Below are 26,454 nucleotides of genomic sequence, written 5' to 3'. Positions count from 1 at the left end.
TGCTCTGCGTCTCCAAAAGGGGCCCTCTCACTTCTCACAGGGTCAGTCTGGTGCTTGGTCGTGGAGCTCCCCACAACTCTCGCTGGTCCCTGAGCTGAGTCCCCCTTCCCAGAGTTGCGAGCAAGTTTCCCCTCTCCCTGGCGCTGTGTTGGCTCGGGGACCCGGTCAGCCGCAGGTAGCTGAACTCAGGGCCACAACTACCCGCGTCGGAGCTGCGCGCGCTCCTAGGTCTCTCCCTCTTAGTGCACGCTGGGGGTCCCCGAGCTCGTCTCTGCGGGCGAGATGCCCCTGGGACACATTATGAGGCTGGATCTGGAGAAAATTGCCCTGGAGTACATTGTGCCCTGTCTGCACGAGGTCGGCTTCTGTTACCTGGACAACTTCCTGGGCGAAGTAGTGGGCGACTGCGTCCTGGAGCGCGTCAAGCAGCTGCACAGCAACGGAGTACTGCGGGACGGCCAGCTGGCTGGGCCACGCGCGGGCGTCTCCAAGCGGCACCTGCGGGGTGACCAGATCACGTGGATTGGGGGCAACGAGGAGGGCTGCGAGGCCATCAGCTTTCTCTTGTCCCTCATCGACAGGCTGGTCCTGTACTGTGGGAGCCGGCTGGGCAACTACTACGTCAAGGAGAGGTCCAAGGTAGGACGCGCGCGGTCGCCCCGCCGCTTCTGCAGCCCGCAGGGACCCAGAGACATTTGGAGTCCGTTGTCTGTCGCCTTCTCAGGGCTACAAGCGAACTTTAGTTTTTAACCAAGAAGAACAAAGTCAGTCTGGTTCCCACCCCCTTCTCCCCGCCACTCCCCCAGCCACGGGGAAAATACATTTAAGGGACTTAGGTTTATAATTATAATGACCTTCTGATAATTTTGAAATAATGGATCTAGTGGTTGGTACAAGCCGGACAAACTGGCTTTTTGGTTTGATTTTAAGACATGGACGTTCTCAAAGGTCCAAATGAGGGTCAGGTTGTTAGAAACATTGTGTGCGATTCGAGATACATGTAAACTCATGACCTTAAATGTCTACTTCAAAGTTACCTAATATTGCCCTTCATTGATTTCAAAGTGATTCCTACAAACCCACTCTTAAAAAATTCTGGAAACAGTTGTGATTTTGCAGTGTGTCATTCGGTTTGTGGAGTTTGGCAGGTATGGGAAGAATTTGCCCTGTGAAAGAGTGAAGCTCTTCACTTTTGAGTGTGCCCTTGGCTTGTTGCATCCTGGACACTCAGATCGTCTACCTGATTGTGAAAATTCTTTCCTGGTGCTGAGCCTACACCACCACCTTCCCTTTCCTAACTTAGCTGATGGGGAAATCTACCCAAAACCACCAGTTGTGTTATCAGGAGAGGATAGTCAAGTACCCCTAGAAAGAAATCATGTTTTTATTCACAGCCGGAAGTAGCTCCCTAGGTAGAAATTTATCTTGTAAACATTTACAGGTAGATTGACAGAAATGTGGGAATGTGTAGTAACCATGTACATTATTTTGGGGTAGTCTAGCTACTCAGTCTTTACTAGCAATGATAAGCCAGCCAGTTGTCCTGTGGCAGTTCTGTGATTTTCATTTCTTTTATTGTGGATTGGTCAAGGGGCACTCAGAACTGTAGAAAACTTTTACTTTATGTAACACAGAGAGGCAAAGCATGCTAGCGTGAGAAGGAAGGTGAACATTCACCTATGTACCATTCTTTAAACATATAGGTTGTATTTCTCAATTTAAGATTGACCCTGTGATAAAATACCATTGTAGTCTCATTTGTCCCATAAGCTGAGAGGATCGCTCAATATAGGGCAAGTGGTGAAGACTGGAAATGTGTAGAAATGAAGGCTCTGGAGTGGGTGCATGGAGCAGAGGAGAGACAGATTGCTGTACCCCTTTCAAGTGGGAGGACATGAATGGAATACCTGAAAGCGTCGTTAATAATCGGACACAAAAAGTAAATCTTAGAAGAAAATGCTGCTTTCTAACTTCTACTTTGATTTGGGGAAAACTCAGAGTTAGCTGGACTCAGTAGAAGATTGACATTAGTATTTCTTTATTTTTCTTCCATCATTTGGGTGGTGGATTAGAAAGCTGTTTGTCTTGACTAGTCTTATTTTTGCACCTTGCCTGGCTGGGGGCGGATGGGGGAGGGGAAGGGAATGGCTAGCCTCAGGATTATAGAGGAGCTTGTGGCTTCAAATGGAAAGAGCAGATGACTTCTTACCAGTTTTTAAAATCTCTCTTTAAACTTAGGTATTAGGAATCTCCCCCCTGTCTCCCACCCCTTCCCCAGCATTCTAGGAACAGAATTTGCTCTGAGAGAGTAAAACTTAATTGGTAGAAAGAGGTCACTAACCTATTTGAATGTGAAGCATTTTTATTTAGCTTTGACTTAAGAACAGTGGTAGTGGTTTAGGCTAACTAGAATTTAACTCCACAGATTGAATGAAAAGCACTGTGCATGTCTGACTGAAGGAAAAAAAGATCTATAGATATGATTTTCCATTATGGATTATCTTCTGAGTAGAACAGATAACTTTTCACTTAGCAGAACATGACTGTGAATTAAAGAGGAAACTCGTCTTTTGTCCACTGAAGACACATCATCTGTCCATACCCAGTTTTCCAGCTCTCCTTTGGTTATTTTGGCACAAAACTTTTCATTCCTTCCCTTTAAAATAATCACCTCGAGATTGGGATATTCCCAACCCATTAGAACCAAATGCAAACAAGGCTTGAACAAACAATTACTATAGTAAAATATTTTTAAAAGTTTGATTTGCTTGTATAAAGAGGTCTCCTTAGGAGAGTCTACGGCCTGGGGTCCCTCGTTTGAAGTTCATTGTTAAAGCATTGCAGAAACACATTCCATTTCTACATGATCTATATTCGTTTCACCTTAATTTAACCTTATTTACTCCTCTTCCTTCAACTGAGTACTTTACTCTGTGCTGCTTCTCAGAGTAGTGATATAGACCCAGTTTTCTGCTGCATCCATCAAGCGGGTTTTCAGGAAAAATGAATTTTTAAAAAAGCAGAACATATGAGTTTATTTTAAATATTGATTTGGAAGCTTTTATTATGGAGAATTTAAGCATACATGGATTTAGAGAGGCTAGTAGAATGAGCGCCCATCACCCATCTTCAACATCAGCCGATGCATACACATCTATTTTAGACCATTTGGTTTTCAGGCACTTTACATTTCTTGGGGTTGTGCTTATTAGTGTATTGATCCTTATTAAATGCTTTTTCCCCCTGGATTTTTAAAAGTCATTGAATGATGTAATAATGCCTTCTACCTCAATGAAGCAATAGCAAAGGCATTGGAAATAAAATAGGAATAGATACTGGAATTGAAACAAATTGTGGAAGAGTATGGAAAGAAACATTAAAGGATTCCTCTTCCCTTAGGCAGTAATAAGTGCGAAAAAAGTTATTACTGGCCAAAATTTATCTACTTGGTTGGAGAAAAGTCCTAGGGTGCTGAATACTCTCTGGGAAAGTGGTTTCCATAATGTAGTACAGCAATATGGCGCCCCCTAACTTCAAGCATGATCATTGCTTTCAGGCTATCAAGATTTATCTGTTACTTCCTTTTGGAGAATTGAGACCATATCCAAAATAAATATTGGTTATAATTTGCTGCTTTTGCTTTGGCTGCCTAGAAAATGGCTGCTTTCCACAGAACGTATAATTTATGGAACTGAATGTCCTGCTTGAAGCATCTCACTGTAGGCTCACTAGTGAGTAACTAATAATAATAACTACCTTTTAATGGGCAGTTTGCTCTGTCTGGCACTGTGCTAATAAGCACTTTACAAACGCTGTCTGTCTGACTTAGTCTTCAGAACTACAATCTTCAGCAAATTGAGTGATTAAATCATTTGCCCAAGGTCACAAAGTCAGTGGTAAGAAGCAGTGTATTGTAAAAGTTAGGAAAAAACCCATTGACCCAGATAAGAGTACGGTGATTATCAGAGGGGAAGCGGGGCGTGGAGGGCATGTGGAGGAGGGTACCGGGGGAATAAACGGTGATGGAAGAAGACTTGACTTGGGGTGGTGAATGCGCAATACAATATACAGATGATGTGTTATAGAATTGTACACCTGAAAGCTATATAATGTCACCCCAATAAGTTCAATTTAAAAAAAATACATTTGAGTTTGGGGCTTAAGGTGGGGGTTACTGACCTTGCAGCTTTAAGTAAGTTGCTCAATTTTTACCAAGTGTAAAGAGGGATAATAATACCTTAGAGCTTTTCAGGGAGGGAGCATTAAATAATAAAATGTACATAAAATTCTTAGCAGATCTAAGCCTTTATAAGTGTTATAAGGCTGTAAGGGGAAGATTTAGGATTCTAAGTCAATTCTGTCTGACTTCAGAGTCTGTGTTTTTGCCTGTGATGCTCCTACTTTTCATCCTCTCATTTATTTGGCAAGTGCTCACTCAGTGTAGGGGGTACTGTGCCGGGCTTGGGGGTACAGAGGCGAACGGGCATAATCCCTGCCTCCTGGAGCTTAACATTCACTTATACTTTTGAATTGTAAGATCCTGTAGTTCCTAGTTGATTAATTCTAGAGCCTAAAAAAGAAAAAAGACAAAACCCTAACACTGAAGTGGGTAGCTAAGTACATTTGAGGAAGAAAATGGAGGGCTGTGCTAATGTTTTCCTACGGTTATTGCCAGGGAAAAGTATTTGCTAATAAGGTTGGTTGTGAGGATCCCGGAATAGAGTAGTTTTGGACGATGGGGTTCTGGGGGATCAGTCCTGCCCCTGGAAACAATGCAGAGAAGTGATGAAACAGCAATAAGTCTGAATAAAAGAAAATGTGTTGCAGGATGGTGGGTTTGTTCCTTTGCTGTTTAGTAATAACAGTTTTGGCCCACCCTTCTCATGTGATGTCGGGAATATCCATTACTTAGTGGAGCTTTTCATGGTTGCAAACGACTTTAAGCAAAAATTGGATAATGTGTTTCGAAGATCAGGATCTCTCAGAGGACCCAAGTGCAGGAAATGCAGTCATGGTTCACAGAAGACTGGACTACGAACCAGAACTACGAACCAGAAAGTCCTCAGCCTCAATTTGAGATCAACAGATATTTGACCAACATTCTAAACTCTGTGTTTTCTTCTCTGGGAGAGAGTAGGATGGTCTTGCCTTGGCTCAGGGGACTCATCAGCTTTGGTTGAGGCTGGTAGTAGGGTGCGTGGAATCACATGTCCCAAATACGGTTGCAAGGACCCATGACAAGTGCAGTTCTTAGAGCACCGAGCTTGAAGACTAGACACCGTAACAGGTGTCTCTGCAGTTCAAATCTTAAAAATCTATCTGTGAATGAGGTATTTTAGGGGGAGGAGGCACTGATTTTTGAAACATTGGAATATTTTTCTGTAGGATGTGTGTGATTCCTATAAAAGGTTTTGTATTTAAAAATAACTTAGCTCTTGGAGGAAGGAAATTTATCCAAGGAAATAATTTATAGAATACAGCCTCAGTGACTTTGAAACAAGTTTCTCCATTGGGTGGTTTTCATAGTATTTTTTGTCTCTTTTGTTGAATAACACTTGGGAACAAACAATATAGGTGTGGTGTGTCTATGTGTATGTGTACTTTATAATTTCTTTTGTACAATTTTGGGCTACTGGCCACACAACCACAACTTTAGCTGATTTCAGGGAAGTGGAAAATCAGGGGGTATCAGTTTAATTTACTCATTGACAAATTGTTAAGTGTCTTGTATGTCTTGTACTGTGGTAGATCTGTAAGTAGCTGAGGGAAGAGAGGTGAAAAGTGATTATAAAACCACCCAAAGACACGAAAAGTTATGTGAAACAGTTGCCGCCAACTTTACGTTTTTCTGGTTAAACAGTCAACTTTTACACTAATTAGTCAGTTTTGTTTCTCTTCTTTGAGCTTTCTCCAATTTCTCTATTTTAAAATTAAGTGATCAAAATAAGTTTCCAAAACTATACAGGATTTTAATGATATTGGGTTTCAAAGTTAGAGACTTATCAGGAATCAGATCTATCTAGTCCCTCAGTTGTTAAGCAGTTTTTGCATTTGGAGAGACGAGGTCTTGTGCAAGTTCTTGAGATGGGATTGGGGTGGGTCTTGGGCCTCAGCAAAGGTGCTTAGACAGAAGCTAGCCTGGCTGGGGTCTCTCCACATATCAGGTAACCTGGGAGACAGGGTCCGTAGGTTAATTCAGCTGCATCAGCATTTTATTTCGGAACTTGAAATACAATTCTAACTTAAAATCGACAAACAGCCTTTCATGGCATTACGTAAATCTACCTGTGCATTTGACTTCCAGGTGTCATGAATTATTTCCTTTTCTTATAAAACCACCCAAAAGCAGCTTTGTAAAATTCTTTTCTGATTCCTAACTCTGGCAAGAAAAATTTCAGATTTTATAAATAACAAGCAGCCTTGCATATTCCAGCTTCATTCTGAAAACACACCATGTATGGAAGACTTCTCTAATGAAGCTTAAAGGTGAGGGTGGGGCTTATCCCATAAGGAGCAGAGCACCTCCGAGAAGGGTATCTACGCACCCCAGCAGTGTGCATTTCATTAAAAAGCTCAGAGGACATCTCACCTGTGGGCTGCATTTGCTCAGTTTGGCAAGACCTCTCTGCTTTTGACTCCCATTGCAGCCTCAGGTAAATTAAGTGGCATTTTCACCTCTGCCTAGTGACTACTAAGGAGCAGCTTGTATATTCGCACTGTGGATAAGGTTATTAATCCTTTGCTAATTATTACAGCAACAGACTTGATCATTCCTTTGCAGCAGCACTTCATAGCTGTTAACTAATATTGCTCCCAGAAATGGGCTGTCATTTTTGCCGTAGTGTTTGTCAGCTGCACATGCTCTGACAGCAGCCATAGTTCAGATGCATTCTGCTGGGCAACTGCCCAGGGTGCCCAGCCTGTGCCGATTCCAGAGTCACTGGAATTGTAAATGCGACAGACAAATCATTTTATGGTGCCAGACTAAAGAATTTGGCTTTGGCAGATTGCCAGGGTCCATTGACTTGGCTCAGATTCAGATCCATGTATCCATTTGCCAAGCGAGATTAGTTAGCTCAGTTTATTATACATAGAATTGTTACCCCGTTTCCCTCGATCTGAAACCATTCACTTACCTTAATTTTGTGTCTTCTTTTGATATTGAGATTTGTGGGCGAGTTCCTACTTACTGTTTTTTGGTAAGCCCGTAGCGACTGAGTGTTCTGTTTTTCACCCCTGCCCCAACCCAGTCCCAGCCTTGCAGACACATGGGTTCGCAGTTGTATAAGGCAGGCTTTCGAATCTTGTGTTGGATGCCTTCTGTACCTACTCACTGAGTGCCCTCAGTGTTCAGGACGATGGCAGTACCTCCTTATTAAGTCAAGCCGATTTTTTATTCTTTAGGAGATACGATGATCGACGTTTCTCAATTTCTGAAGTAAGTGTACTTATATGAAATATTGTTTTCTTTCCAACATTATGCCAAAATACTATTATATAGAATAATTTCAAAATACAAAGAATATGATAGTAGTCTTGATTATTTGCCAGTGGGAAGAAGACAGAAGAAAAACTCAATTCCAGGTGTCAGTGACATCTATTTTTGGTTCTCTAGGGGAACTTGAGGATGTTTTGTTTCAGGAGAATACTCTTCTTTTTTTCCGGGATAATACTCTTCTATTTGAGTATTGCTTGGAAGAAGTAAAGATACATTGTTTTAAATGGTCTGAACATCTTTTGGAGCATGCTGTTTCCTCCAGACACGTAGAACAAGGATCTGCCTGTGTTCCTCCCTCCATTTCCCCTCCCATTTCTACTCATCTCCCCAGTCAAGCCTGAGGGACTATTGCTCAGAAATATCAATACCCTACACAAAACGGACAGTGAGTCTTTTATTTGTGTGTTCATTTATTTATTTGTTTTTGGTAGCTTTTTTTCCTATTCATACTGTTTTGTAGGTTAATTTGAGTGATTGGAGTAAATAAATAAAACCTTTTTAAAACACAGAATACAGAAAATTAAGGCAGGAACATATGATATTATTGGTCAAAGTTGTGGCTTTTTTGATTTTCAGGTTCACTGTGGAACTTCAAATTTTGTCTTTTTTTTTTAAACTAAGTTTTGTTTTTCTTTCATAGTAGAATTCCTTGAGGAAAGTATTTTAAAGAGACTTAGTTTAACCATAAATCACCTGCCTTTTGTTTTCATTCTCCCTGCAATCCATTTTAATGTGCTTTTGTCAAAATGTAAATGGTCCGAAGCCCACCTCTAATCAAGCAGTCTCCATGCTTTCAGAAACCCAACTGGGCTCTGCCCCCATTGTCTACTGTACATGCTGAGCGTTTCTTAGTGTGCCATTGAAGGCCCTCCACATCTGACCCCTTCTGACCCCCTCTGACCCCCTCTGACCCCATTGACCTTTCTACACTTAATCTCCTGCTCACTGCCTGCGTTCTCTCCCAATCTCTGAAATGCTAGGAATTGATTTGCAGGCCTACTGAGCTTCCCCATTGTCTTCTGCTCTTCAAAAATTGATCTTAGTGCCTTCTTCCTGAAGTCTTCCCTCTGCTCCCTAGAACTCTGCAGGTGGCTCGGTCAGGCTGCCCCACGCATTTTTTTCTTTGCTTACCCTAACCGCACATTTACATAAAAGTCCCTTTAAGGCAGAGCTTATTAAGCTTAATATATATTTTTAGTGCTTTGAACAGTCCTTGACAATTGGTAGGTGCTTGTTGACTTAATTTCACCTTCAAAAGGAACTTCGATTTCAAAGGATGTCAGAATGTCAAAAAAATTTTTAAAAATTAAAAAAAGAGAAAAAGGTTTGGCTGCATGGTCCCTAATTTGATGTCAAAGTGTTTAAATATTTTATTACATTGACATGTTATAAGGGACCATCTTACAGGAGGGACTTTGGCTTTCTAAGATTTTTTTCCCCTCAGCTTGGGAATTCTGTGCTTGTCCCAGGGAAGTCACGCCTGGATCCTGCCGCTCATTCGTACACGTCTGGTTCCGAGAAGCAAGAGACGCCCGTGGACCATGAGGCCAGAGTCCTGGCTTCCGGTCCTAGCCCACCCCCCGGAAAGTGGCATCTCAGGATCTTCGTTTCCACTTCTTTAGGAATGAGTTTGATTTTTTAAAAAAATATTTTAATTTAGTCAATACTTCTTCCTAGTACGCCCTAGGATGGATCTCACTGTGATCTTGGGCAAATCCATTCTCTGAGCCTTTTACAATATGGATACAATAATAAATATCTGCTTCCAGGATTATAAGGAATTAAATGAAAAGTGAGATAAATTTTCATCTGAGAGGGCAAAGAGGTACTTTCAGTGCCTCTCATTGGATTCCCGAAGAGAGCTGGCTCTACCAGCAGTCACACCCCGGGGAGGATTACTGACAGGACAGTAATCCTCAGCAATGCTAGAGTTACAACTGGAATGTTTCCTGCCCGCGTTAGGAACCACACTGCCGAGCTTGTGCCAGAAACTGCCCCAGGAATTCCTCTTGCTTCCTCTCTACCCACCCCACCTCCTGTTCACCAGATTAACAGTGCCGTTGACTAGTTCCCCTTTACCTTTTCTCATCTAGGGTAAGGCATTACCCCAGAACTCTTGGTTTTGCCACAAAATAGATGTGGTTCTCAGCGTCACCTGGAAACTTGCTGTCAATATAAATTCTTGAGCTTCTCCCCAAACCCAGTGAAACAGAGATGCACACGTCCTCCAGCTGATTCTCACCCATGCTAATGCTTGAGAACCACTGAGTAAAATGAATAGGAGGCTAAATGGGGATTGTGCTGTGTCTTCCTACAGTTTCTCTATTATAGAGAAAATCAGAGTTCAGCCATTTGATCAGAGATGAGCTTATTCATTGCTGAAACTAAAAAAAAATGCATGTGTTTTTAGTTCAATTTGGATTTTTTGAGAAAAAACCGTCACGCATTAACATGTTAAGTTTACACACACTCGTTTTTTTTTCTATTTTTGTACCAACAAAGTTAATTTTCCAGAACCAGAATTAGAGTAAAATTTGGAACTGATTCTTTCCTGTTGTGGTGAGTGGAGGGGGAAAGTCTTGGCTAACGGCTGCAGAGCATTGCTCCTCCACCTGGATTCAGCAGTCCTGCAAGGAGCGCGAGCGGAAGGCGCAGGGTCGAATGAGAAAGACTCGTAGCGATTTTGGATGAGCACAAACTAGAAAATAGTGTCTGTGAGTAGATTCTGTATTGAGCGTCTAGTATGTGCCAACTGTGATCACCACACGGAAGCCTAAGATGATTCCTGGCCCTCCTGGGAAAGATGGCCTCCTAAGGAAGCTGACGTGTGTGTGTGTGTGTGTGTGTGTGTGTGTGTGTGTGTGTGTGTGGTGGAGCTGACAGATGAATCAAGGTGATGACGAGACAGAGGTTGGAAAGTATCTATCACTTACCTTTCCTACTTCTGCAGGGAGGGCTTTGATTTCCTAGTTAAGGATTTGAGCCTGACACTGGAAAGCCGCAGAATTATCTGAGAACTCTTTATTGCATTATCTTGAAGGCAGACAATTTCAGTCGTGGTCTCTCTGGAAATAACACTTATTCTGAGTTAGTAGAATTTTCCTGATATTTTAGCAGCAGTGTTTAGTGGTGGGGAGACCATTCCTAAGTCTATAATGTCCCGTAAGTTACTTCTTGTGTCTGCTTCTCAGTTTGTACGTTTATAAAATGCGGCTTGTATCTAACTTGGAGGAACACAGGGGCAATTAAATTAACCATTCCTGACTGGCCCTCCCCGCCCTGCCCCCAATTCAGAGGCAGGCATGCCTTTATTTCTAGTCCCTTTGCAGCTACCCAAAATACTTTATAAATTTCTCTCAGGAGAGCTTTTTACTTCCCACCGCTCTAAGAGGTCTTCTGGATCTCATGCCTCCTGTAAGCCACATGGGTCTGTATCCATTGTATTCTAATTAATGTAATTTTAGAAAATTCTGTATTCAGTGACTGCTAATTAATGTGGCTAAGAGAAGATGTCTCCTACACAAGTTTTGCACCTGTGTGAGGGAAATTTATCTCATCCCTTGTCTTCCCAAGGAAAATAAACTTTTGTATTTTCTTAGAAATTTTTACTTAATTGCTCATTTATCTTCTGACTTTGAAACAAGTCTGAAAACCTTGGCTGGTGGAGAGGCTGATTTCCTTCAATTAAACAAGTTAGGGACAGGACTTGAGCTGACTTTTGACCAATTGCATGTGAAGCAGGTATGCGCCCTGCGGAGACGGCAGGGGGTGTACAGTGGACTCGAGCTTGTCCTTCAGCATGAGTGGCCGAAGCAAAGACAGCTTGGACAGCTAGTGCTCTGCCACAAGATTCAGAGTCCGTTTCCTTTGCTGCTTGCTTTTGTTACCCACCAACCCTCACCCCTCGAGCCAAGCTTATAGGTCACAGACTCAATTCCTAGCACAATCATTTTTCATACTTTTGGGTTGTTGGGGTTTTTTTTTTTTTTTTTGCATTTTCGTATTTTCTATTGTTATGGAAAGGATGGTGGCGGGGGTAGGGGGGAGTCGAATACTTCAAGTAGAACTGAAGATCTTAGTTCCTTTAAAAATGGGATGACTTGGCTAATGTTAGACAATAGATAAGCTGGCCTGGTAGGGCATGACTTCGTTATTAAGGCCTCCTACTCTGCAGCCAGACTGACTGGTTTCGAAAAGACAGGTTACCAAACCTCCTTCTGCCTCAGTTTCCTCATCTGTAAGATGCAAGCAGTTATGGTTCCTGCCTCATAGGGTTATAATGACCATTGAATGAGGTAATATTTGTGACGCATATAGACCAGTGTCAGGCACGTAAGAAGCACCCTACAAATGTTTGTTCAGTTCTAACTGATTTGCTGTGTGTCATTTCTTTCATTTAGCAGATATATTTTTTCAAGTGCTGAAATGCAAATGTAAACATAAGATCTGTTTTTCTAATAAGTTCTTTACCTTTATTTTTTCCAGCAGAGTTGCAGTGTCGCAAGTTAATACTCTTAAAATTCATTGAGCACTGCAGGTTAAGTGTTTTCCTGGTTTCTATTAGAAATAATGTTTCCAGGCATTTTTCAGGACATGTTTTGATTGGTAACTTTATTTTTTGTGGATTACCCATTAATAAAATCTTGTCTTACCATTTGTATTTAAGTTATCATAGATTCCCTAAAGTATATTGAGATTTGTTGCAGATGAGAGTTTAAAGACAACCGTATTCTGACAATCCTACAGTCAAAAACATTCTTTGTTTTCTATTACACTTGGAACCTTTAGAGAGCTCCAGGTAAAGTTTTATTTTTCAAATGAAACTGCTTCTCCCATCAAAGTTCAATATTGCTACTCCCTACGCCCAGGTAGCCTTAAGAATTACTCATGAATTTGTTTTTCTCTAGAAGTAGGATAACTTCTAGGTCCTTATAATTTCCAGGGTTAATGACTTCTGCTGAAAAGTGAGCAGTGTCACTCATGCAGATGGCTGCTGCTCACCACCCCCGCCCTGCTGCCCGCTGCCAACCAGGAGATTAAATGAGATGATATGTGTAAAGCGGCACCCCAACTTGTCGCCTGGCTACATGGGTCCTCAGGAAATGGCAGCTATTTCACTTGCAAAAAAGTGTCAGAATGGGTGTGTTTACATGCCCCTCTTACTGTCCTTAACCCTGAGCCTGGCTGACTTGTACGGATTTCATAATTCCAAGGAAACCCTTATTCAAAACATCTCTCTGGTGACTGGGGTAGTGACAGGGGGAGGGAGGTGTTCTCCCTCGCTTGTTCCCTCTGCGTCCCGGGCTGTGTGCTTGGGGCGTGGGCTGGCTGCCACCCTCACGCAGCGCACGTAGCCCTGTCACTCAGCCGTCACCCAGCTGGCCCAGAGCCAGGCTGCTGCGGGAAGGGCTGCCTTCCCAAACCCAAGCAGCCTGTATTGATATGTCGATGTTCTCTGGCCTGTTTACTGTGCTTAATTGCAGGGCTCTGGCTGAATCCCCTCAGAGAGGAGGAATTAACCACAGTTCCGGGAGGAATGACAATAGTCTCTTCAATTCCTGGCGTCTCAGAGCTTCAGCTGCTTTTTGGGGAAAGGCGATTCAGATTCACTTAAGTTCATGCACAAAGTGCAGGATCCCCTGGAATGAAATCTTGATAGAGAACATTTTGACTTCACCAGCCCATGATTCCTCTGTAACTGTGTGTGTGTGTGTGTGTGTGTGTCTGTGCACATTTTTTGGGCTGGAATGGGAACCTAGCTCCTTAATGTAAGAATCTCCTGGCATTATTTTCACTGAACTAGGAGAACTAAATAGAAAGTTTTGGAGTCTAGGTAATTGTTGATGGTTGTTTGGGTGATCCTGAATATAGGACAAGTTCATAGTAAAGCAAGGGCAGTGATGAGAAAGGGTAGACACCTGGGGACAAGTTCTCACTTGAAGATGCTACACTCCCTGCTCAGGATGCTCTCCCTGACCAAGAGGGGTCGGCAGATCCACTTCACTGGAGCCAATGAGGGTTGCTTGTAACTTCTTACTTTTCATTTTCAGAATACTGAAGTGCCTATATTACAAGAAAATTCAGGTGTGAGGGTGTGATGATTATTGTTTTAAATTGGAGGTGAGGTTATGTGCGTCAAAGCAGTGTTTTGGGAGTGTAGGTTCAGAGAGAGAAGTTTTTAGTATGTATATAGGGCAACTGAGGAAGACAGAAGTAGTTCTCAGTGTAGAAACAAAATTGTAGAAAATATTTTAATGAGTATCTTAGGGTTTGTTGAAAAGATTATAGTAAATCCTCAGTGTTGTCAGTAGGTTCTGTGACTGTTAAAATGAAACTATGTGTAATGAAACCAATTTTACCATAGACTATCTAATATAAGCAAGAGTTAAATTCCTATAGCATCTCATCAATGTTAGAACGAAACAACATTGTTCAAGGGCCTGCTGTGTTTACCTGACACGTATTTGGCTGGTGCCCTGAATCTTCAAAATTGCCGCATCAGATGCTGAAACATTGGGAAGGGGAGTGTGGCGACTGGACACAGCCCATGTTGCTACTACCAAAAGCCTGTTTCCTAGTTCCTCCTCGTTTTGTTACCTTGGTCTTTAATGAAGGGCACTAGGAGAAAGGAAAGAGCTAGGCTTGCTCTTTACCAACAGGACAGACGACAAACAAGATGGCCAGATAACTAATGGGAGTTTGCACCAAGTTCCCTATTTTTTCTCTAACATACCCACATTATCTACAGCTAATTTCTTTAGGCTAATCTAGATGAAGTTAGGATGAATGTATACAAATTCTAAAGCACTTTGAAAGCTTACGTGTTGTCCATCATCACATTGAGAGCCTACTTTTTTGTTCAGTTTCATACAAAGGAGGGGCCCGGCAGCAATGTGAACTTTGAGGACATTTTCTTGAAACTTGGAGAAAGCATTGCACAGTTGTCATCATCTTGTGAAGATGCCTTGTGAATATTGCGCTGTAGCAATTTAATTTAGTGTGACACCCGCGGGTCCCATGAGGTGTCCTTGAAGAGTATGTGTCCCTGAACAAGAGAGATGAAGACGGGCTAAAGCGTAATTCTAATTTGCTTTCCACGGCCTCTGGACTTAAGTTCCTTGCCCTTGCAGAGGATTTTTGGAGTTCTCTCATTTCTTGTCACAGGCAAAGAGAAAATAATGGAAAATGCCATTTTGGCCTCATTTATCTTCAGGGGTTTTGTTTGTTTGTTTTTGTAGAGAGCAAAACTTGCAAATGTCATGTCTCTTCCAGGTTTTCTTTCACTCCAGCCTTTCCTGTGGTGTGCTTCTAAATAGCACTTTGAATACTTACAGACATTTTTATTTTCGGTTTTCTTTTAAAGTAGGAAAACTTTGATTTTAGAGCTGCTGCTGTCACAGGTAGTGCCTTTGTTCCAGTTTTTAAACTCCCCCCCCCCAACAATGAATTACCAAATGGGACCCCTTCCCCGGCAGGCGCCTTTATGAATATAGGATGTAAAGTGTACAACCATGCGTCTGCCCTGCTCACCGTCCACATTAAAAGTATGTGTTAAAATATGTGCTGAGCACAAACCACCCGGAAAAAAAATGACTCGGGTATAGCCTTTGGCACCTCCACCTGTAGCTGACTAGAAACATTGGCAAGTTTGTCACCCAGGCTGTTGTCCCCTGAATATAAACTAGACTCATTTTTGGCCAGAAAACTTCAGCTATTACATTCTCCATTATTATGGCTGCTTGGCTGGTTTTCCAAGTTAAAGAAAGTGCATAGCCTTGTGTATTTTTTCTCAACACTGTCTATATCTAATGCAGTTCTCCGTGCAGTTGGTGTCTTACGGGGGAGAGGGGAGGATCCTGGGTCTTCCTTGCTTTGTCCCAAGTGGACACCGGGGAAAGACTGAGGAGAGGGAGGTATGGAGGAGGCACGTGGAATGTGGATTGCACTGCAGGGTGAGGCTGTGCCTTTCAAGAGCAAACACCTGAACCTGGTGAAGAGCGCTGGGGAAGGTGCCCACTTACAGCTCAGGAGCTAATGCAGGGTAGCTGATTTCTAAGGAGATTCAGACAGTGATCTCAAAATACAGCCTGATGTATTTTTCTGTGGCCCTAATTTAAAGATTGGGATAAAAAATATTCGGGAGCATTTAGCTACAAATCCAGTTTGGTTGTCTGCTTCTATCCTAAAATCTGAGAATGTTGTAATACTGGGCCCTCATTGCAAAGGAAGGTAAATTCCCTGGTGTGGATAGCATAGCACACACTCCAGAGTTCTGTCACGTATGTGTATGCATGATTGGTTTCAATTATTTGTTACTCAAAACTGCCAAAAGATTTGAAACTATAAAGCACTTAAGTAGAATCAGATCCCTGAAGGGGAGACCTGCTGAAGCCCCAGTTGAGGGGAACAGAAATAAGATTTAGAAATAGCGAACATTAACCAGCATAAGGAATACCTCCTTTAATTCTCATAAACCCATTTTAAAGATGAGCAAACTGAGGTGTAAAGAGGTTAAGTACAGGTTTTTTGTACTTAGGTTGCATTTTATTCAAAGTACTCTCTGCTTAAGACAATTCATAATTCAAAGCAAATCCATACAGAGATTGGCTGGTATTTCCGCAGAGCAATTAGATGGGTCTTAGCATTTGGCAGTGGACCAGAGTACCAGTTTACAAGTCACTCAGCCAGATGCTTTGAAGTTATGCTATTTTTTGATACATTTAAAAAAACAGATTCCCATTTATTACAAATTTTGCGAATAAAGCAACTTGGTTAGTATTTCATTTTGCCGATTTAAAATTTATGTAAAATACCACTTTATTATAACTTGTTCACGATCAAGTCATACTAGTGAATCTGACTCCAAAGTCATGAGTGACATAAAAATACATGTCTATAAAAACCTGTTTGTTAATTGTTATTAGAGGAGCAGTGAGCCTGGCTGGAGGCTGGGATGGGGGATTTACACCCCTTTGTCACCCATGGGTCTAAAATGATCATCACTGCTGGATGGACAGTGGAGGTCACCGGCACCAATTTTTTGAAATGGTTTATCTGTGCAATTAATCTGTGGTTGGTTTCAATCACAAACACTCTATTTAGGCATTGGAATGGAAATCCTGGACTTTCATTTTTTCAACTTTACCTTTGTGATTGATGAGATCTGGTTTTTTATAAAGTCAGCTTACCGGTAACCTAATAGAACAACTGTTTTCTTTTCCACTTGTAACATTTGGGGAGCACATTTGGTTACTTGTATTTGGCTATTAAAGTTTATATATCTGTGTACATCTTTAAAGAATACATACATACTTCCTGCCTGAACGTGGCCGCCTCTGTGTCTAGAGTACATATCTTTGGTCTGGAGCCAGCCTGGGAGCCTGGGAGGGGTTCATCCCTCAGCTAATTTTCCTTTGGCTACGGAGCTGCTGAGAGGCCTCTGAGGATGGTGGGGGGGGGGGGGGGCGGTGCATGCTGGGGTCAGAGGGAGGAATGGTAAATGCATAAGGGGACGTGTGGATTTATCTGCATATCCAACAACGGAACTGTAAGACTCTATTGTATATGCTTCTGTAGATCACACTGTCATTTCAAGTATTAATCCAGTCAGGGAGTTTTGGCAAATATGAAGTCTATAATAGATGAGACATCTTTCTGATATGTGTCTGTGTCATTGTGCAGCATGTTTGTCACATGATAATTAAAGTACTTTGGTGCTGTTGTTGTTCTGAAGCATTTTCCTCCTTTATGTACTCTAAATCCCTTTCCAGGCTTGATGAGGTTTAAACAGCCGCTCAGTTGACCCAGTCAGTTTCCGGGGTTTGTTCCTGTCCCGTGCAAAAATTGGCACAGAAATGAGTGACTCGTTATTGACGTGATCCTTGCTCCTGAGTGCGTCGTAAGCCTCCTGTTTTTAGACTGTGCCAAAGACCAGCAAATAGCGGGGTATGTGCCCAAGCCAAGACCCATCTCCTATGGCTGTTGTCCAGAAAACACTGATAAAATTGACTGCATGAGGTTTGAACAGGCCCACTGAGGCCCACAGTGATTTCCTTCCATTGTTTGCAACTTGGTGCAGTGGCTTCGTGAACCAGGAGAAAGGGTGAAGATTTACTCTGGCCAGAGAAATTCTCTCTGTTCCTCTCCCTTGAGCAATCAGATACTTTGCTGACACTTAGAGGTTCTGTTCAACTGGTAAGTCCCCTGGAATGTGCTAGCTCTTTCCCTGTGTGTTTCATAGATTCAGCAGTTCATAAAGGATGTATTTTTGTGAGTTGTATCTGCTTTTTCAATATTTGAATCTAAGTTGAGTCCTGAGGCAGATATGCATTCACAATGCCCCGAAGAACTGCCTCTCTTGTTTTTCCTGAGGTAGATGCTTAGATTGAGTCTTAGATCTCCCTGGACTGTTGGAGGCCATGTAACCCAAGCCCATTTTTATAGGAGAAAAACACACCAGAATTAGTTGCACAGTGAACTAGGTGGCAGGCATTCAGACCATTGACCTTTTCCTTAAAGTTGAGCTGTTTAAGAATGTAAGTTTATGTAACATCGATGGAGCACTTTTTCTATTCAGGGCTTCACAGAGGGAAGAAGCTGAGATGGTAATTATTTGTGGCTTAAATGACTTTCATTATTGGCTCAGTGGTGACTCTCATAATCCTAATAGCTGCTTCCAGGAACAGGTAATTCCCTTGTCATTATAGGTGACTTCATTTATCTCTTCTTCTGCAGCTGGGCCCATCATTTCTGTCTGCTACCAGTCACCTTTCCCCAGGCCGTTATTTTCTTGGTGGTACCATCATTTGTTACATTTTGATTGCAGTAGCCTCAAAATTCCACCTTTTGAAAGATGTTCAAGCTAACGGCCTAACTTTACCTCTAAGATGACATTGCATTGACATTTTAGATGTCGAAAAGTAGGATATGGGGGTTGCTAGCTGCATAGGAATATAAAATTTGATAGATGTGGTGATTTAAGCTTTAAGATTACTGCAAAACGAAGTTACCGTTCAGCCTTCTTATTGTTTTAGAGACATGGATTTTTATGGAGTCAATATGCAAGGTGTGTGAAGCCTTTAAAGCTACATGCCTTGTTCCTGTCTTCATGTCACCACTGGGAGGGACTTGGTGCCCATGGCATTGAAGCGGATTCGTTGAGCTCTACCCGTGCATTAGTTTGGGCCTCTACCTGACTGATCACTTCACCAGTAGAACAGTCCTGGCATTTATAGGAGAAAATATGATCTGGATTGCTGCATGTCTATTGGAAGATAGGTTTTTAAAATGAGAGGAATCTATATTGATTTAGGTAGAATGTACACGTACTGCACATACTCTTTGGAGGAAAGAGTCACCACAAACTCATTCATTTGTTTAGATCACGTTTTAAACAGATACCTTCTATGTGTCAGGTACTATTCTAGGCACTGAGAATACAGCAGTGATCAAAACAGAAAAAATATCCCTTCCCTCATCTTATGTTGCCAGTTCCAGTATTTTCTCTGCATCTATCTTATCTTTATAAAAATATTTTTGAAATATAGCAGTGTCCATGAAAAGAACTAGCTTTTGCCCATGTTTTTCTGTTTCTTGCTATAATTTCTCCATGGAACGATTAGGGCAGGGGGGTAAGACCTCACATAATAACCCTAAATATGCGGTGGCACTTTTAATAATCCTTTAAAATCATTGAGCAGGTCCCAAGTTTGTGATCACTAATATAGGTAGTGCATATATCTAAGTAATAAAACTAAGTAATGTTATAAGTAAATTTATGATTTTGTGTTGGACTGCATTCATAGCTATCCTGGGCCTCATGTGGCCCATGGGCTATGGGTTGGACACCCCTGGATTAGGGGTTTGTTACCCTCTTAACAGTAATTCTCAGTAGAATTTATAGTAACTTAATAATAACTTTCAGTAAAATATTTAGTATGGCTTTCTACTTTATTCCTCCACTTGGTTGATAAAGGTAGCACTTGGGAAAAGGAAGAGAAATTCAGTTTATCATCTGATTTGATAATTATCAGTAGGAAGAAGGCGAGCATTGAGAAACATAAGATGTGTCTGTGGCCTTTTCCTAGGAGCCAGACCTGACTGATTCTATGCTAACAAGTTAGGACACAGCTTCCCATTGACCCTTCCCTCTTCCTCTTCCCTAAGCATTTGAGCAAGCCTGATCTTTTCCTCCTTGGAGATTGGTTTTCACCTCTTTATAACTGCAAATGTCTTGAGCCCTGGTTCTAAGACAGCAGGTAATTTGGTGATTCGGAGGCTCTTGTTAAATGGGCATAATCCCTAAATTCCATACCTAGTGATACTGATTTTGTAGGTCTAGAGAGGGAACCCAGAACCTGCTATTCCAAAAAGGAGGATTGAAGAAAGGCAGGCATCCTAATGAGATATGTATGGTTTACTGTCTAAAATGTTCTGCAACTCTGGGACTATTGTGGAACTGCATTCTGCTGGGCTGCACCATAGGTATGACTTGGCCATTAAATCTTGTATGCGGAAGAGACCAAATTTATGTACTGTACATGCAATTAAGATGCCAGCAGCACCTAGAAATGTCTCATAGTACCCAAGGAGACTGTGTTACTCAGCTGTTCACCAATGGGAGAAGATTGTCTCGGCTTTGTTAACCATCTTTCTTGGGATTTCTCCATAGGCAATGGTGGCTTGCTACCCAGGAAATGGAACAGGTTATGTTCGACATGTAGACAACCCCAACGGTGACGGCCGCTGTATCACCTGCATCTACTATCTAAACAAGAATTGGGATTCCAAGGTACTTTGGAATAATGGGAATAGAGTGTGGGGTTAGAAACTAGGAAACCAGGAAAAGAATTCAGATGACTTAGAGGAGAGTGTGGAGTTCGTAATTCCCACTGATGAATCTTTTCTATTTTATATCCTCCCCTCCCCACCAGGGTATTAGTACTAAAGTTGATGATATGAAAATGATGGCTATGAAGTGAATTTGATTGGGGGGGGGGATGTGCAGGGTCATTAATAGGATATGGAAGGAGTGGCTGATGAAGAGAAGGCAATTTGCTATTTTAGGGATTGACGTTTTTAGCATAATCTAGAGCTGACAAGACTCAGTGCAGAATAAGATATACCCTTTTCCCTTCCAGCAGTAACATTGAGAGAATTCCACAAAAATAGAACTGTAGGATATAAAACCATCCCCAAGCAAGGTTTCCCACACAGCCCTCTCTCTTGGGGTGACACATGTCACTGGTGGCTGCCTGCCATGGCCTACTCTGGTTTGTGAGTGCCAAAGGCTTTACGGTTTATTTTTGTATTGCTGAACATATAGATAGAGAGAGATATGAAGCCTGGTTCCACACTTGCAAACATTTGTCTGGAATGTGCATCCTTTCTGAAAGTTAAGGATGATTTAGGAGTCTGAGAAGTCAGAACTTTGCAAGCTTATTTGGCTTTTGAACCTTTTGCATCTCCATTTCCTGTTTATTAGGGCAGATGCTAGCTTGTCATGGGCTAGGATATTTTATCTGGGGTCAGAAAAACTAAACCTTGGAATCCAGTGAATCAGTGGCAAGGCTTGTCCCTTCTCCCTGTTTGGTAACGTGACTAGAATTTATCCCTTAGTTGTCCTTTAAAACCTCGAAAGGTGGTGTTATAGACAAGCAAGTGAATGTGTCAGGTCAGTGATAATAAATTGCAAAATACGAAATCATTCAACAACTATTTGAGTGCCTGCTAGTGCCAGGCATTGTGCTGTGGGGGAACATCGGTATATGAGGCCTGAACTCTGCCCTGCTATGGTTATTCTAGTAGGACAGATTGGGTGTACACATGAAATGGGAAAAACTCAATGAAAAGAGAAAGACACGTAATAAAGACTACTGATAAGGTGGTCTGAGAGTTCAGGAAAAACAGCATGTTGCTTCCAACTAACAAGGTCACACAGGAGCTAGTGGAGCTCAGAGGGAAGCTGTAAATGCTCCTTGAAGGGGGGTTATGTGGAATTATCCTACGAAGCTGTTAATATTAGACTGAACCATATGAAATTTCTGGGGTTTCTTGTAGGTCAAATTTGTTGAACGTTGGTGATTCTGTATAATTCGACGTAGTGGAATTCCATTTTGTGCCCATGGGCATCACGATTGCTGGGGTAGGAAGGCTTTTTTTGGCATGAAGTGAAGAAGGAAACTACTCTAGCCAAGTTTGAAGTAGAATTTAATACAAAGTTTGAGGCTGAAGTAAAAATTTGGGAATGTATATGCTCAGAGTGGAGGTTGGAAGATGGCTTTGTTTTTAGATGTTAAATGTCATTGTTAATTAGCTGCGTGTGAGGCCAGGAAATAATCTACCTCCTTTGTGGCCCTTAGCTACACGGTGGCATCCTGCGGATATTTCCAGAGGGGAAATCATTTGTAGCGGATGTGGAGCCCATTTTTGACAGACTCTTGTTTTTCTGGTCAGACCGACGGAACCCACATGAAGTCCAGCCTTCCTATGCGACCAGGTAATAGCCAGGGCCAGGATTCCTCTGGAGATGTTTCTTGTACAAACCCCAGTTCCCAGAGAATTCTCTAAATTTGTGTTCTATGCATATGAGGGAGTAATCACATCCCAAAGCTGATAGCAAACCTGTTTGGACTCAATTTTGGTTTTCCTTAACGTGGAAGCTTTGGATTCTTTAGTATACAAAACCTAACATCAGTTAGTACTATTAACAAGTTGTTTTTCATTAGATAAGCATATTGGATTCTAAATTCCCCAGAGTGTTTTTCTCTTCTCTCTTTCTTTCCTACCCCTCCTTTCAAAAACCTAATGTTGAACTACTACTCCTTGAGAATGTTGGCTACCACATACCAGGAATTCTGTCTGGTCAACCCTGGATGAGTTTATGAGTTGCCCGTTGAGAGCAGAGAAAGAAGCTTGAGAAAAGAAAGAGGAATTTGTTTTGAGTTTTATTTTTTTTAACCCTTTCCTCAGCAAAAAATTGGTTTGGGCTCACTGTACCAATCATACCCCAGCAATTGGTTATAACATAATTCTGTCCTCAGTTTATGCACAGGAAGATTTTCAGAGTAACTAACAACTTAATGTTGTTTAGTATTAATTGAGAAACTATATAATCTTAATTTTGGATTCTGCCTTTTATTTGCCTTTGTTTTATGGCCAAGCCTATAAACCAGGCAGTACTGGAGTGCTATGGGATGCAGCTTGAATAGGGAACAGCAGCTGGGGACAAGGGGTGAGAACAAGAGTAGAAGGATATTAACTAAACCTGAACAAACCTAATTAAATTAAATTCACATGTGTGAAGTTCGTAAGATTTATGTGTCCTCCTCCAGAAATCACAGACCTGAGCCCCACACAGACGTGCATATTAAATGTCAAATTGGAATGTGCCCTAGGTGAGCAGGTAACTAATTCTATCACCAAAGCCTGCTTGTGGCTTGTTTAATGGGGTACAATAATTAGACCTTGTTGTTTGTGCCAGAATTCCTTCCTTATTCCACAGGCCATCAATGGCTGGAGTCACAGGAAACATTAGCAAATGTTGATGGGAAGCCATTGAAAAAATCAAGTGCTATTGAAATTCCAGTAGCTAATAATAGTTGTAAAATGAAGCTTTTTGAAAACTCATACATAAAAGGACTCCTATTGCAGTCTAGTCCATAGATAGGATAAAGCTCATTAATGAGAACACAGTAGAAAGCTTGAGGGCATTATTATTCCATTGCATCTTGGCCTCCGTGTTCAAAACTAAAGAAAGAAAGCCAAGAGTTTATGTGTCCTGTCCTTTAAATGAGTTTTTCTTTAAAGCTTCCCTCAGATGTCACCTCCTCTTCTCTGTGCTCTCCCCACCAAGTTGGGTCTCCCATTCTTTAGCAGAATGATTCCCTTCTAGTCCTTTCTATATAGATCGTTACAAAGCCTGTTACATTGTTTGTTAAATTGCCTGTCTTCCCAACTAGAAGTTGAGCTTCTTGAGGAAGAGGCAGATATATCTGCATGATCATTTGAATTCCCATTGCTCACATTGGTGCCTGGTGCATACTTGGAATTCCTTACATGTTTTATTACACTTAAATAGAATTGAAACCAAAGAAGTTTATTTGAAATTAAAATTGGGATGGACTTCTAATAATAGGGAACACTTTAAATGTTGGCTTTATAAATGACTCTGAGGGGAAGGTTTGTAGGATGCTTTTTTTTTTAATATTGGTAGTATTTTTAAACCTCTTTTCTAACATCTGCTTATCTTTCACAGATATGCTATGACTGTCTGGTACTTTGATGCTGATGAAAGGGCAGAAGCCAAAAAGAAATTCAGGAATTTAACTAGTAGGTGCTTGATAATTTTCTGTGACTTTTGATCAAATCAATCCTTGACTTTTATTCAAGATTTTTTAATGTATATTCTAATCTGCTCTGTTCATTCTCAGCTGTGGCTTAGCTTCATATATAATGACATCTTGATGGGCTTAATCCTGAAACCTTAGCCTTAGCTCTGCTGGGAAAATCAGAAAAATGTAAAGGACATCCTTTGTGAATGCCCACTGATTGCATGACAGTTTATAAGGGATGGGAAATTGTTACCTTTTTATTATTAATGTTCACCCATCCAACATCTTATTAAATGTTGCCCAGGATTTTGGCATATTGCAAAGGAAATGCAATGAAACCCAACTAGGATGGTTAATTTATTATATTGGTGTGGGACTGTGACTCCCAATAGAAAAACTTGGTTCATATAATACAAACTGAATGTGACTTAATAACACTCCTCTCCCCTCCAGCCAGTATTGTAAAGGAGCACTTCCCAAAATGTGTTGCACCAAACACTAATTCTGCAAGTCTTGGCCAGGAGGTTTATGAGGAGATAAATTCCTGGCCCCCCGAATATGGGAAATGTTACGTATCATATCCCTCTTTTGAAGAGCCACAGTGCTCATTGGCATATTGAGCAAGAAAAATTAATCTAAGAAATCCAATAGTCATATGTAACATTGTCTAATTCATAACCCATTTGGTCTATATACCTATCAAACACTTAAGAAAACACACTTTGCTAAGCGCTGTCGGGAGGCACTCTGCTCAGTTTTGTTTTGTAAGTTGGGGAGTATTTACTAGAGGCTTTTTGGATGACATATATGATATTAAACTCATCAGATCTGGCTCCTTACCCTCTTCATTTTCCTTTCTGTCTCCAAACCAGGGAAAACAGAATCTGCCCTCACTGAAGACTGACCGTGCTCCAAAATCCGCTGGCCTCATTCATTTTAACAGCAGTTCCTGGATTCTCTTAGAGAGTTGAGACCCAAAGAAGGCCTCTTCAGTGAATTGGTGACCGGCAAACCCCCTACTGCTTGCGTCATTCACATGCCTGTCTTGCAAATGGTACTTGGTGTTTCCTTGCCAAGACTGCATCCACCTTAGGACACTCTCTCTGCCAGATGAACCCATTATCTAATTCTGAAAATACCTGCAGAAGACCTCTGTGGCCAGCGGTCTGGTAATACTGTGTGTATCAAAATGAGAGCTCAGAAGCATGGGCGAGGGAATAAATCTTATTTGCACTTTATGTACACTTCCTGATTTGAAAGGAGGAGGCTCACAAAGAAAAAAAAATGGTGACAGATGCCACAGGGAGGCATCATTGAAGCCTTAATAGCAAGAAACAGGAATTTGTGTCATCTGAACAATTTCCAGATGTTTTTAATCCAGGGCTGTTGGGGTTTCTGGAAAATTATCACAACCTAATGACATTATTACCTCTAGACAGGGCTGCTGTCATAGTCATCAATTTATCAGTGTCCTGTGGGTAGACACTCCTTTTTCCTGATCCTACAACCTGGACTTTCTGCCTCTGCTGTATTTCACTGAGCACATGACTTTCTGATCAAAAATGACATCATTTATTTTCTATTTTCACTTTTACTTGGAGAACCTAATTCTTCAGAGGCAAAACCTAGATATTAATTATTAGTTTGATTGCTTCGTTGAAATGAAATTTGAATTTAAAGCAAAGGGAAAAAAATGTACCTGGTAGTTTAGAGTTGGCAACCTCTGATGCTGGTGTTGAAAGACCTGAGTCTACTGATATACGACAAATGTGTGCGCGTCTTGAGAATGAGATGGACTTGGAGGTGTGGACATTCTCATTTTTCAGTGTTTCTGTTGAATGAGCTCACCCTTCTTTAACAAAATGAGAAACTATTTAAAAAATAGGGTGCTATTAAAAAAAGAAATGGAAATAAAAAAATCCTGAAAAACTGTTTGAGTTCTTTCACATCTTCTACCCGAGTTGCCTTTCTCAACAGCTTTGACTCTCCAGCTCCACTGTGGCTGGTAGTGCGCCCGGGATCACGGGGTCTGCCAGAGCCGAGGTGGGCCCTCCTGCTGCGGCAAGCACGGGTTCCTCGAGAACTCTGTATCGAGCGCCTGCTTTATGAAAGCTACTCTTCCTAGTTCCCAATTCCATTTTCATATGTTTAAAATCCCTTAATTACTTGTTTGAAAATCCCATGAACTTTAAAGAGGCAGGACTATTTTCTTTAGTCATTTACAGATAGATAGACTTTGCAAGAAAGACACTTATTTTTTCCTTTTCTGGTTTTAGAAAATATCTAGCTAAGACCTGTCTTCATTCTCATAACTGCTCGCTCGCGCTCTCTCTCTCTCTTCATACTGCTCATCACCTTCTAACTTAATATGTAACTTTCTTATTTATTGTGTTTATTTTCTTGCATCTTTCCTAAGCACAAAGGTAACAGGAATGTATTCCCAGCTCCTAAAATAGTATCTGGCACACAGTAAGGGCTCAGTAAATACTTTTGAATAAACTTGCTCTCCCACCCTAGCATTTCAATTGTTTGATTAATTTTCTTCATCTTTGGTGGGAAGGACTCACTGGAATTTTTGTACATACATCTCTCATTGTTGACATACATTTAGGCTAAGCGTTTTAG

The 26,454-nt window shown here is 41.4% G+C and overlaps 1 protein-coding gene across 2 annotated transcripts; it reads left to right on the top strand.

The window, feature by feature from the left end:
* EGLN3 (egl-9 family hypoxia inducible factor 3) lies at window positions 1–25,758 on the top strand. Of its 2 annotated transcripts, XM_054577931.1 has the most exons (6): window positions 1–639; window positions 20,169–20,288; window positions 21,859–21,995; window positions 22,831–22,893; window positions 23,754–23,827; window positions 24,702–25,758. In XM_054577931.1, the coding sequence occupies exons 1-6, from the start codon at window positions 283–285 to the stop codon at window positions 24,731–24,733; spliced, it is 783 nt and encodes a 260-aa protein (XP_054433906.1). In that variant the 5' UTR covers window positions 1–282; the 3' UTR covers window positions 24,734–25,758. The 2 variants fall into 2 exon arrangements, with proteins under 2 accessions (XP_054433906.1, XP_054433907.1); XM_054577932.1 differs by lacking the exon at window positions 22,831–22,893.
* Window positions 25,759–26,454: the final 696 nt, after the last annotated feature.

This window comes from Pteronotus mesoamericanus, unplaced genomic scaffold (genome assembly GCF_021234165.1).
Source record: "Pteronotus mesoamericanus isolate MK-2021 breed Mesoamerican mustached bat unplaced genomic scaffold, CSHL_Meso_final contig_46, whole genome shotgun sequence".
NCBI lineage: Eukaryota > Metazoa > Chordata > Mammalia > Chiroptera > Mormoopidae > Pteronotus > Pteronotus mesoamericanus.
This window is presented reverse-complemented; position numbering and strand designations above follow the sequence as displayed.